This window comes from Limanda limanda, chromosome 7 (assembly GCF_963576545.1).
Source record: "Limanda limanda chromosome 7, fLimLim1.1, whole genome shotgun sequence".
Classification (NCBI taxonomy): domain Eukaryota; kingdom Metazoa; phylum Chordata; class Actinopteri; order Pleuronectiformes; family Pleuronectidae; genus Limanda; species Limanda limanda.
The window spans coordinates 10,224,004-10,237,343 of record NC_083642.1 but is presented as its reverse complement, the minus strand read 5'-3'; the positions used below and the strand labels follow the sequence as shown (position 1 = coordinate 10,237,343).

The 13,340-nt window shown below is 43.1% G+C and overlaps 1 protein-coding gene across 1 annotated transcript in view; it reads left to right on the top strand.

Annotated features, from left to right (window-relative positions):
• The window catches only part of LOC133005500 (glutamate receptor-interacting protein 2-like), a 32,571-nt gene extending 19,623 nt beyond the window's left edge, over positions 1-12,948 (top strand). The window contains exons 10-24 of the mRNA XM_061075202.1: positions 558-683; positions 889-1,050; positions 2,051-2,237; positions 4,335-4,480; positions 4,582-4,662; positions 5,012-5,075; positions 5,478-5,623; positions 6,258-6,402; positions 6,681-6,820; positions 7,343-7,525; positions 7,618-7,777; positions 9,907-10,021; positions 10,337-10,564; positions 11,563-11,709; positions 12,751-12,948. Of these exons, the coding sequence (XP_060931185.1) occupies positions 558-683; positions 889-1,050; positions 2,051-2,237; positions 4,335-4,480; positions 4,582-4,662; positions 5,012-5,075; positions 5,478-5,623; positions 6,258-6,402; positions 6,681-6,820; positions 7,343-7,525; positions 7,618-7,777; positions 9,907-10,021; positions 10,337-10,564; positions 11,563-11,709; positions 12,751-12,948 (2,228 nt within the window). The remainder of the gene's footprint in view (positions 1-557; positions 684-888; positions 1,051-2,050; positions 2,238-4,334; positions 4,481-4,581; positions 4,663-5,011; positions 5,076-5,477; positions 5,624-6,257; positions 6,403-6,680; positions 6,821-7,342; positions 7,526-7,617; positions 7,778-9,906; positions 10,022-10,336; positions 10,565-11,562; positions 11,710-12,750) is intronic.
• Positions 12,949-13,340: the final 392 nt, after the last annotated feature.

Sequence of the window (13,340 nt, the reverse complement as noted above, 5' to 3'; positions counted from 1 at the left end):
ATCTCAGCACAATTAGAGCAAATCCTTTTGATTAGCTCTGATGCAGACACTGACCCTGCATCATCAACCATCAAGCATTCAGCTGTGACCAATCAAGGTGCAGGCACATGCGTCTGAGCAGAGTTCTTCTCTCTGTCATCATGCCCCGCGGTCAACTCGCTCACGCTGTTTTCGCACCTTTGGACTCTGTGGAAAATGAAATGATAAAAATGATCTCCAATCTGCACTCGGCTTTGTGGAAGCTTGCTCGAAAAAGTAAGACTTGTTCTTTTCTTCTTATTCTTCTTCTTCCCATTCAGCTCCGAGTGTCTAACTGATTCTCAGATGCTCATCAAAATACATTTAAACAACAGGATTACATCTAGTGCAGCATGACGACAACATTAAATATCAATTACTCTGCTCCCAATCAGCCTCCAGGCTCTGTGTGGTGTGGTGCAAATTTAGACGTGGCGAATGGAAGCTTGATTTCATGGGTAGTATTTAGAAAAATGTGTGCGGCTGGATCTAGACGAGGGGATCGGGTCTTACTTAATGTATTTCTTTTGCTTCTGCAGTCAAAGTGCAGAAGAGCAACCATCACTGGGACCAAAGCAGCAACTACTGCCACCCCCCACACGCCAGCCACAGCAAGACATGGAGCAGCCCCAGCCACCCACACAACCAGCAAGACCACTGCAAATGTAAGTTATCACTTGTGACAGCAGTGCTACTGGCGAGGCACCAAAGCAGGAGCCTTTTCTCTCCTGCACGTTTGTTCCATCTTATCCCTCCAACACTGTTACCTCATCTCTTTTGTTGTATGTTCCCTGGACTGTATGCTGCTGCTGCTGCTGCTGTGATTAATGTCATGTGGTGTACGCTCACTGTACCAATGTCTCCTCACAGCTCTGGTGAGTGGGGGCTTCTCTCCTTCCTCCACTGCCACCTCAGGCTTCAGCAGCCAGGGCAGCAACACCCTGCCCTGCTCCGTCCCCCCGATGGCGCCCAACAGCCCCCGCAGCACCACCAGCAAGAGGAGGAACAGGAAGAAAGACCACAAGAGCTCACGTATGACAAAACCACTGTTTTTTTATATTCCACATTAAAGAGTCAGTTCAAGCAAATGACAAAGAAACATATTTCAATTTTATTAAATGGCAATTCACTGCACAGAGTTTTGGTTTTTATCTCCTCAGGTATTTACATCAAACCAAACCTGATGTTTCTATTGTCTCTGTAATTTTGGCTGCCCAGTTTATATCAGTGATAATAGACTGAATAACAGAAACAACTCAGCCACAGGTTTAGAATCTATATGGTTTTGGTTTTGTATTTATATAGCGCTTTTCTAGTCTTGATGACCACTCAAAGCGCTTTACAGTACAGTTTTACATTCACCCATTCACACACACATTCATACAGTTCATCTATTCTCAGCACTTTGTTATTCTATGGGGGGCCATTCAGGTTTCAGCATCTTGCCCAAGGACACTTAGGCATGCAGATGGGTTAGACTGGGGATTGAACTGCCGACCTTCAGGTTGGAGGACGACCACTCTACCCCTCAGCCACAATGAATTCAATGAGAATAGACTGAATAACAGAAACAGCTCAGCCACAAAGTGCGTCATCCAAAACCGTTTAGATAAAAAACCTTATATCCTCCATGGCGATGAGATTTACTGCAGAAATGCAACCTACCTCAAATCTCAGACTTTAAAATGCAGCCTATAGGTTTAGAATCTATATCAGACTTTGAGTGTTAAAATGCTTCCTGTGATTTGAGTGTGCTGACCCGTGAAGTGTTGCTGCAGAGCTGTTGAAACACCTTTTGTGTCTCCTGCTCCTCCACCACACTGCGTGAACACATGTGACTGATCACTGACGTAAAACATGACTGACGTACACTCTGATCCGTGACTCATTCCCATGATGTCTCTGTGGGTGAATGTCTCTTCCTCTAACCCTCCTGACTTTTTTTCTGTGGCTGACAATCCGTCTCGTGCCACGTCTCCACCACTATCTCTCTCTGATGTGCCCCCCCCTGCTCTCTCTTCCTCTCCCTCAGTGTCTCTGGCGTCCAGTTCTGTCGGCCCGGGGGGGCAGATCTTTCACGTGGAAACGAGCGAGGTCTTCCTGAGGGGGGATCCGCTCACAGGTTTCGGGCTCCAGCTGCAGGGGGGTGTCTTTGCCACAGAAACCCTGTCCGCTCCCCCAGTCATCCGCTTTATTGAGCCCGATAGCCCAGCCGAGAGGTAGCCAGCTTCAACACCTAACCAGTAAACACACAGAGAGTCACCTTGAACCAGAGGACTGCTGATCATTCAGCTCTGCAATCAAACATGTGTTTAAAAAAAGTCAGATTATAGCCTGGTGCAGGAGAGCTGCATTTATCTCATGTTGGGTCTGGACCCACAGAACGGGTCGCTGATGTTAGGGGTCATACTATCTGTTACACAAAGTTATGTATATTCTTTTCCATATAGTACTTGCTTTATTTAAATGTAGCTGTACTGGCTCTCTACGACAGTTTGTTCCACCCTGAATCTATTGTCATTTAATTTGACATTTGATATTCATGGTTCCCAGAGAAGGAAGCAAGTTTGGTGATCCTCTGACTTTTACTATAGCACCACTACAATTATAGTTGAATATGACCTGAGAGTTACCGTTGTTGGAGCCTATTGATCTTCATCGATCGATTAATCCTTGTAATAAATTTTTTAAGCTACATTACCCCAGTGTAACTATTTGACAAAGTTTCAGAATGTCTATGATGATAAAGAGTTTTTGAGTTTGACATTAGGGCGTGTAAAAGAAGAAATCTGAGTCTGTGAACCTGAGCTGTTGTATATTTGTTGCTGTTGATAATTTGTACATTACATAATGTTAAGGTTTCATGCATGTTAACAATTTGACACTCAGAAATATTCAAAGCAGTTTGATAAAAACACAACTTGACAATGAGCTTTTCTAATGAGCTCAACATGAACTCAGTCATTTTGACACATGTTCCCTCTCAATGATCAGAGCCTCAGGGAAACAACATGGTTCATAATCTACTTCAGAGTTTTCTGACAAATTAAATTATCTAGAGAAAGCGAGAGTGAGGAGGGTAAACCTGAGGCTTGTGGGGCCTCGGAGGGTCTGAGGGTGGCTGCTGACTATATACATGTATTGTGCTCAGATACATAAATGTGGACCTATGTTTTCTGCAATCTGTTCACATCAAACATCGCTTATTCTATGACATAGTTGAAAAGGTTACTCTACAGTAACCGAATATATATCAGGGTTGGCTGATTTTCTCTTTTTCAGTAAGATCTCTGCAATTTAACTCGAGAAATTCACAAAGATATTAAAACAAATGGCTTCACAATCACAAAATGTTCAAGACAGAAAGACAAATGCTGTAAGTGCTCCCTGATCCGGATAAACAACAAAATGAAACAGGCTCTTCACTGACCCATTAAACATCCTTCCACCAAGTTTAACGCTAATATGTCTGCTAGTGTTTGTGCAATGCAGCTAAATAACTAACATAACAAATCAGCCTCCAACTATTGTTTCATGTCGACACAGCTGATCTTTGAATCAGAGTCATACTAATTCTGGAGGTAGATATCGGTTATTTTCATCTCGACACATCAACAGAAAATCATCAGGATAGTTATTTCAGTTTTGAGTGTTTCTGACAAATTCAGATCAGCAGTAGTAGATCCATAGTCCACTGAAGCATTGTTTGTATTGGTGTGTTCTATATCGATCGACTCTACGTGTTTCAGTCCAATTACCACAGAGCTCTGATCAGGCCAGCGCGTAGTATCTGTCCTTGTCTGGTACGATTAATGACGGGGTCTGTGCTGGCAGGGCTGGGCCTTCTCCCCGAGGTCTGGTAACATGATGAGTCCAGCGGCGGGTTGGACAGGAGTGAGTCAAGTACAGCATCCGACCGTGATGCTGGCGTCTCAGCCTCCACACAAGGTTAATGAGCAGCGTTCGTCAGTGAATTAACATTAGTTGACAGTGCTTCTGCGTTTGCACTCACAAATAGGGGTCTGATCAAACGTGTGATGTGTGTGTGTGTGACTCTTTTCCCCCCCCCCCGCTCTGTGTCTGTCTGAGGTTGCAGGTTCACATAAGGTCAGTTTGAAAAGTGTGTAATTCAAGCCCAGAGGCTGTACTCGGTTTTATAGATGGTATTTATGATGCGGTGTTAAATTTAACTATACAGTGTCAAATCAAATCCTTCTTCTGACACAAGTGTACATAGGCTTAATGAAAATCTGTCGTCGTACAGTAAGTTCTCCAACAATTAAAACCTTTCTATTTTTTTGTGTGTCTGTGTAAAGGTGTGGGCTGCTGCAGGTTGGAGACAGACTCTTGTCCATCAACGGGATCCTAACTGAAGACGGCACTTTGGAGGAAGCTCATCAGCTGCTCAGAGACTCGGCTCTGGCCAATAAGGTCACAGTGGACGTTGAGTTTGACGTAGCAGGTATCCTCCAGCCGGCGTCCTCCATTTAAACCTGGTTAATTTCGTGGACTCTTGTTTATTTGTGCGTTTTTGCCTAAATCTTCACCCTGAATCTCCCGTAGAGTCGGTGGTTCCCAGCAGTGGCACCTTCCATGTGAAACTACCCAAGAGGAGAGGAGTGGAGCTGGGCATCACCATCAGTGGTGAGTTTGTTGGCAACAAAGCGTACACCAGGGGGCAGTGTTGCTCAACAATGTCACACGGACTTGCATGCTGTAAAGTTCCTCTGAATCAATGTGCTGTGATCCATAAAACTCAGGGTTGCAAAAGCATGAGGGCGCATAGCTCATTAACTCCGAATAATAATGGCCTGTACCAGCATTCATCGTGACCCTTTCTGCACTAACTAGCTCGGTAGAAAGACACAAACAGGAGGCTCAGGAATGAGCAGAGCAGCAAAGGGAAAAATAAGTTGATTCATTTAAAGTATTTGCTCACAGTCACAGTGTTTTTTATCATCACATAACATTTTTATTTCCTCTGTTTTTTTAGCGAGTAAGAAACCTGGCAAACCCCTCATCATCTCCGACATCAGAAAAGGAAGTATAGCACACAGGTAAGTCCTGTCCACAAAGAAGTTAAGTGCATTTTCTTGTAAATACAAAAACAGTCTGTGGCCTTCAGTTCAGATGCTGGTCACAGAAGGGAGCTGTTTTTTTCTGAACGCTTCAGGGTGAACAAGGCTCATGAGGGGTTATTCATGAGTGAAATAAAATAGTTTTGTGAATCCATTGTGTAATACTAGCCTAATTGGATTGAGCAATCATAACTGGATCAGTAGGGCAGAGCAGCAGAATTTCAGCAGGGCTCAGTGTTGATTAGGTTGGGGGTGAGGTTAGGGTCACCCCCAAGGATCCCACCGAGACACCAAGCTAATAGGATTCCCACCGTGAGTCAGGAGCTGCATCTCTCTGGTCCCAGTTAATAGTTGTGATCCTCTCGCTCTTGTGTCTGGCAGAACAGGAACCCTGGAGCCCGGGGACCGGCTGCTGGCCATCGACAGCGTGCGGCTGGAGAACTGCACCATGGAGGACGCCATGCACGTCCTTCAGCAGGCCGAGGACATGGTCAAGCTGCGGATCCAGAAGGACGAGGACAACATTGGTACATTAATCACCTAAAACACACATCATGGTATTTTCATTTAAACATTTAGAAAAATGGGGACTACATTATGATTTCAAGTTAAACATCATAGAAAATTTGTTAATCCAACAAATATCCACATCCATTAAGTCTTTTTTCTTAAAACATTAAACAGTTTATTGACCAATATTGTACAACAGATTAACATTCTGTCAACTCACTAATCCTTTTATCAACTGTTGGTTTCAGCTGTACACTAAATAACTAAAGATACAATTAGCTCCACCTTGTCCGGCTACCACAGTAAAATGCCGTTTTTATCTTAAAGTCATTATTATGATGCTTTAGGTAAAATGTCAATACTTCAATTCAAATTTAAAATGTATGACTTTTACTTTTACTTAAGTAAATCTAAACCATTGTTGTGGTAATTTCACTTACAGGTGTGCACAGAGTCCTGCCACTATATGTATATTTGTCATAAAACATTAAAAACAGTTCAGTGAAACTAAAATAATAAAGGAGAAAATGTGTTGGGCTTAGGTACCAACTGTATTTGTACATTAACTCAAATAATTACTCTTCTCAGGGTTCATCGTGTTTAATATAATCTCTTACGGATGATTTGTAACTGTTTCTCCGTGTGCTGCAGACGAGTTGGAGATGTCCGGCTCTATAATCTACACAGTTGAGCTGAAGAGATACAATGGACCACTGGGCATCACCATTTCTGGCACAGAGGAGCCCTTCGACCCCATCGTCATTTCTGGCCTCACTAAGAAAGGCCTGGCAGAGAGGTGAGAGGAGGACTGGGGGGGGGGGGGGGGGTTGAGGATGAAGATGTTGACACTTTAAACAGACATTAAACAGAGGCTAGTAAAATCTGTAGTGACCCACTTTGGAACCACTTTCTTTGAGGTAAGCGAGACAGTAAACAATGGCTGTCTCGTCTTTGCCCGTGACAAGAAGCCTCTTTGTGTCCGTCTCAGTCAGCACATTGGCAGCCTGACAGGTCTCCTGGCCCAGCCTGTCGGTACCGTCTGGTATAATCTGGTATCTCTGTCTCCTCCTGCAGGACCGGGGCCATCCACATCGGGGACCGAGTCCTGGCCATCAATGGGGTCAGTCTGAAGGGAAAGCCACTGAGCGAGGCCATCCACCACCTGCAGATGGCCGGGGAGTCCGTCACCCTCAAGATCAAGAAACAAGCAGACAGTGTGTTTGCTTTTTCATTTCGAATTACAAAAGTATTGGGATAAAAACAAGAGACATTTTGAAAAACAACATTGGATTAAAAAGTGCAGATAGATTGATAATAAGGACACATGCCAAACTCATATTCCCTTTTCTTTGCCTTATAGTGTGTGCTCCATGGGCAAAAACATTATTTTAATGGCCGGGTGCCATTTGCAAGGAAAAAGTCCATTGCTTAAACTCTTTTAAAAAATCGAATTCCCTTCTTATATTCTATACCTTCCCTTTACTGATCACACATTTCCTAGCACAAAATAAACTGGATTTAAAAAGCACTTTTAGTAACAAAGGGGAGGGGAAAGCGGAGGAATTATTAAATGAGACAGATGGCAACATAGACACTAATGTAAATCAGGAAAAGAAATATTGTAAATTAGAAAATATGCTATAAACCATATTTTTATTATGGTTTTATAAAGTTTTATTGTCAGAAAGTGTAATTTTGTCTGTGTCATCATGACCTGAGTCAGTGTTTCTTCTCAGAGTCTGATGGCCGACAGCCTCTGGACAGAGAAGCTGGGTTTCTCAGTGATCCAGAGGACGAACTGATGGACTCCCATAAGATGAGTAAACACTCGGAGGTCTATTCTGCCACTGTTCCCAGTATAGACTCTGCCATGAGCTCCTGGGACAGCTCTGGGTTCGACGCGGGGTACAGCAGCCAAGGTGAGGCCCACTTGGATGGTCGCTGCCTAAAACTGACCCATTTCCCTTCATCAATTTAGATCTGTGGCGTTTTCTTGTGTTTGTATTTTCAGGTACATATCTTCACAAAGCAACCGATATATTGCTCAATCCCAATGACTGGAGGCGCACTCAGCTCAGGAGCCACACGAATTCAAGCTCTGCCGGGTTAGTCCACCACTCGGCGCTGTATGACGGGAGGTTCAGTGAGGATGAGTGGGACAAGATACCAGGGTGAGTGCAGTTTCATTCCTGTCAATAACTTGTGTGATGTCAGTGCAGCTTTAGGTGTTTTTGATTTCAAAGCAAAATCATCTTTAATTTATATCATTATGTGTATAAACAGTGGTGGAAAACTGTACTTTGGTAAAGATTTGGCTTAAGTATTTTCAGTTTATGCAACTCTACACTTATATTCCACATTTCAGATGGAAATATTGTACATTTTACTCAACTATGCTTATCAGAGTGCCAGTCATTGCTTTTCATATTCAGATATAAATACATCTCCATCTCTGTTTCAATCATGACCAAAAACAATCTATATGAACTAATAAGACTAAATGATGATTCATTATATATGTATTGTCTTTCTCCATATTGAATACATTATTCAAGCATTCACAGTGTAGGTTGGAAAAAATATGTGAACCCCTTGGAGTCAGGAGGTGGTAAAGTTTGAGTCCAACCAATAAATCCAGATCGTGGGTTAGAGCTTCTTTTAATCTATATAAAAAAAAAAATATTCCGAGATTAATCTGCTGACGTGAACCAATTATCTCAGGAAAACTTTCATTAAGAATTCTTAATCTTCATAAAACTGGAAAGGGTTGAAAAGCAATGTCAATGGGTTTAGATATTTATAGTCCATATAGTTAAATTAGAATGGCAGTAGAAGAGGTCCATCAGCTTTATTCATGAACGACCCTATCTCGCTTCTTTCTTAGCCCATTTCCCGTCTTTCCTGGGAATCTGTTGTAGTTTGTGTGTGAACCTGTACAGAGGGGTGAAAACATACTCTTGTGCAGCGGAGGTGGCAGAGTGTCTTTAAATAGAGACGACTTGTTACTCTCCCTGGAGGCGGGCACCCAGCTAAGATGGCTCCGAAAACAAAACCCAGATGCTCAGTGAGGTAAAGACGGAGGAATCATGGGAGCTGTTTGACGTCATTGTTTGAGTTCAACCTGTGCTAATCACAGCGCATGGTTGCATGAAGCATGGCCTTGACAGCAGGAGAGGAAGATGCTGCTCCTTTCAAAAAGAACAGAAGAAGACGTGACTTGAAGTTTGCCAAAGAGCAGCTTGACACTTGATTTCCACCTCCTGATGTCCGAGCCCAGACTCTAACCCAGCAGCAAGTCTGAGGAATGACTTCAAGAAAGATTCCTCCTGAACATTTGTGCAGCTCTGATTTACAACTCCCAGAAATACTTGCAATACTAGATCATTGCAGCCGAAGTAGGTTCAACCACTTATTCAATCTAAGGAGTCACTTATTTTTTCCACCAGCACTGTAGATGATTGAGCGTGTTCCATAATAAGACTATAATTGTTTGTGTGATATGTTCTTAAGAACATTGTGTTAATACAGATATCCGGGTACATACTGTATATTCAAAAAATTGGACTTGTCCCAGGAGTCATCTTTACTGCAGAATGAGTACTTTTATTTTGGATTCAAGTGTATATAGCTGATAATACTTCTGCACCTTTACTTATTTTGATGTGGTGTATCGTTGCTTTTATTCTGAATATCTGAGTACTATTTCCACCACTGTGCACGAGTAAAAGCTTCTTTCCTTCACCTTTTACTTTTCAAATTCACTGACATAAGCAAACTGCACTGTCTGAGCCACTTTCTCTTCATTTTGTATTGTATGCTTTCATATTTGTGCTCTTCCAAACTGTCCTCTTTTCTGTTTTCTCAGGTATTCTCTCTCTCATCTGCTTTACTAACTGCCCACGAGCTCTTTGGTGTTTTCACATAGACACATCTTTTTCTGTCACCCCTTGTCCACAATAAAAACCCTCAAAAACGTCCAAGGATACATCAGCCTTATGTCTCTTCACATTTCAATTATTTTTCTCCCCCTGAACTCTTCTGTCACATGTTCTCTGTTTTCTGTATTTTTTTGGGACGTTACTTTTGTAAACCTGAACTCTTTTAAGAGCTTTTTCTAATCTAGCAGACTCCAAGTGAGACAATTTACAATAAACCCTCACTGTTGGTCCTGTGAGATTTTCAAAGGGACTCTTCAGCGTGCGGCCCGAAAAACGGCGTCTCCCATGCTGCCTTTGAACGCAGTACCGGCTTCCAGACTGCAGGGCTGCTCTCACGTTCTGGTTCCTGCATTGTCATATAGATTCGTCAGCCCTCCTCGTTTCCATGGCACCCTAAACCATGACGACAGCTTCTGGTCCCAGGCTCTGCAGGACCTCGAGACCTGTGGCCAATCGGAGATTCTCAGGGAGCTGGAGGTACGCTCACCCCCCCTTCTCCTGCTTCCTCTCCTCCTCCATCTGCTTCGTCCTCATGACCAGTGTCGACCTAAATGATCATGCCAGATGAAGCATTATAATAATCACCAGAGTGTAATCTGTTATTAAATCTGACAAGACAGGCCAAGCACTCGCTGCCCAACTGACCGAGGAAGGGTTTGTGCAAAGCGTCTGCCTCTAATCACATTGTGTGCAACATAATAGAGATTATGTTTGTGTGTGTACTTAAGTTGGTATTTTTTTTGTCTTTTTAGTGCATGATATAATAATCCGTTTCATTTTGTTCTCTTTCAGGCATCCATGACAGGTAGTGCACTTAGTCTATACCTAGAGGAGACCAAGACCAATGAAGACTTGATGTTTGAGTCTGAGTTTAGCCCCATCAAAAGGGAGGGAATCAACCACACGGAGTCAAAGACTAAAAGTAGCCTGAACACATCATCTGGAGCCAGAGAAGACGCAGCCAGGGGCAGAGGGGACCTCTGTGACGGTTTGTCCAGTACGACTCTGGCACTGCACAAGGTAGTTTGTGTTCACTCTAAACATCTCATCAGAACAAGAATAAGTATAACGGGTCCCTCTTCAACATGAAGGTTTAAACCTCTTATGACCTAATCTCTATAAACACACTACACATGGGTTTGTGTAGTGTGATACGAAAATCTTCCGGTTTCCATTCTTTAGTTTGACCAATAACATTTGAGCAGACGTCAATTGTCTGTAGGTTAAGTGTATCTGTGGCTCAACCGATTGACTGAAATGCATTGGCTTATGGGCTTTTTAATTCATTCATATGCAGATAGCTGTAAGCAGAGGTTCACCAAAATGTCACATAAGTATCCCTGTTTTGAGTGGATTCATGTGATAGAAGGATCAGACTGTAAACAGTGTCATTGGCTGGATGTCCACTGTCTACACCGGAAACTCTAAAACATTGGCTGTTGCCCTCTTTTCTTATTCTCTTGTACTTGCATGTAGCTCCCTTATGCCTTCTATTGAAACCTCATACTCTACGTACAATACACTCGTAATGTAATCTGCAAGATGTGATCCAAGGCGTGATCAAAACATCTTTATCATTATTGACTGATCACTCAAGTGCTCTCACAGCTTGATGAACAAGGTACAAACAACAGCGTCCCGAGGGAATCTGCCCATTATAAAGTTTAGACCTGCGTGCCTCCTCCACTTGAGTCACTCCTGCTTTCAGTTCATTATAACTGGACCCAGTGGATACCTGGCCAGTCAGGACCTGCACCGTGTGTATGACAAAAGCACGCAACACCCAGCATTACCTCAGTACTGTTTGCTGTCATCATTGCCTCTCACCCTGTGACATGCACAAAGTGAGATGCACAGATGTGAAGTTTGTGCATCCATTATCTTTGACTTTTACATGATATCTACAAATGTCAATGTTTGCCCATTCCCTTAAATCTGTGTAGAAACCTCTAGATATTTCTGAATATGTGCTGTGCAATGTAATCTCTGTGTAACTCTAAGGTCCCGTGTGTTTGCAGGTGACCGTAAGGAAAGACCTGGACAGCCATGACTTTGGTTTCAGTGTGTCTGACGGGCTCCTGGAGAAAGGAGTGTTCGTCAACATGATCCGTCCTGAAGGCCCAGCTGACCAGGCGGGTGTAAAGCCTTTCGACCGCATTCTTCAGGTACTGTTCTCGCCATAGACCGTATATAAATATAAACCCTGCTTCCTCCACGTTAGTGTCTTGGACATTGATCAGTACTTGTTGAAAGTTCAATGTGTAAGATTTAAGAGAAAGGGATCTATTGGCAGAAATTGAATGTAAAATAATCCTACAAATTGAGGTTTACTGTATATTACAAAGGGAGTGGGTCCTCTCTACGAACCTTTTTAAAAAAATAGTTCTCAAAAAGAAAAAATGGTTCTGATCACACTAATGTGTGTTTAATTATTGATTTTAGGGGTAAGTTTGGTTTTATTTCTGGATAGTGGGAGGATGTGGGCATGTCGTCCATCTTTATATACATTCTACGTTTTTTGCCCCTAGACTTTATTTTTAAACAATAGTTTGACATATTGGGAAAATGATCTCTATGCTTTCCTGCTAAGACAGATGAGAGCATCATTATCACTTGCATAAGTGTTTGTTCAGTATGAGGCTGGATGTCATTAGCTTAGCCTAAAGATTATATGGCACAATGGCTAGTTTGGTTCTGTGCACTTGTAGGACTCAATAATTAGCTAATCATGTCTATAAATGCTAAATTAAAGGGACCAGCTGGTTATCTTGGTTTAGCATAAAGACTGAAAACACAACAATTGTACCTACAACGATAGGTTCTGTGCACTTCTAAACCTCACTTATTAGCTCATCTCATGAATGTTCAACATGTGCTGAATAAAAGGCACCAGCTGGTTGTCTAGCGTAAAACGTGGAAGCTGAGGTGAGGGCTAGATAAAAATGTCTATCTTAGAATGAGGACTTCTTATGAGATTATTGTGATATTTCCAAGCAAACCGCAGATGGACAAGAAATAATCTGAGACCCAACCAGAATCTTCTCACCTCAGTTTTTGGATTCAACAGATGAGATAAAGGATAATTGGATTAAGTGGTTCTGGCAGATTTCATTTGCTCAACGAGTCCTCTCCTCAAAATGTCAAACTACTCATGTGAATGTAAGAGCACGTTGAACGTTGAGTTTTTATTGGCTCTGATCTTCCAGGTGAACCGTGTGAGAACCAGGGACTTGGACTGTTGTCTGACTGTGCCCCTAATTATGGAGGCTGGAGACAGTCTGGACTTGGTTATTAGCAGGAATCCCATGGCAGCCGCCGACACCGGGCTGCCTGACGACTGTGACGAACCCTCAAACTCACTGTTCTGCTTTCACGACCACATGACCAGCAGCATCGCCCTGTGATCGCAAAGAAAAGACACCAGTCCTGGGACACACACACCCCAAACGCGTCACGCACAGTTTAGTTTGTCACATTGTACCTCTCAGAGAGACCTTCACACTCATGTTCCGCTCGCAGAGCATCCTCTCACATGCACAAACACAAACCGCCACTCTCCAGCCCCTGAAAGCATTTGTCACTCGCACAGCTACAAGTGCATGTTGTTCCCTGTTCTCGGTTTTATGCACCGTTCCTTGGAGGCTCTGAATCTCCCCACCTCCCTTCCTCCCCCACAGCACCAGAGGCAAAGCCACATGTAGAGTTATATAACAGGGGTCTCATGGCTTCTGACGGAGCCAGGATGTCATCTCACACACACACGCACGCACACACACACCTCCGGTCTGGAGAGAGT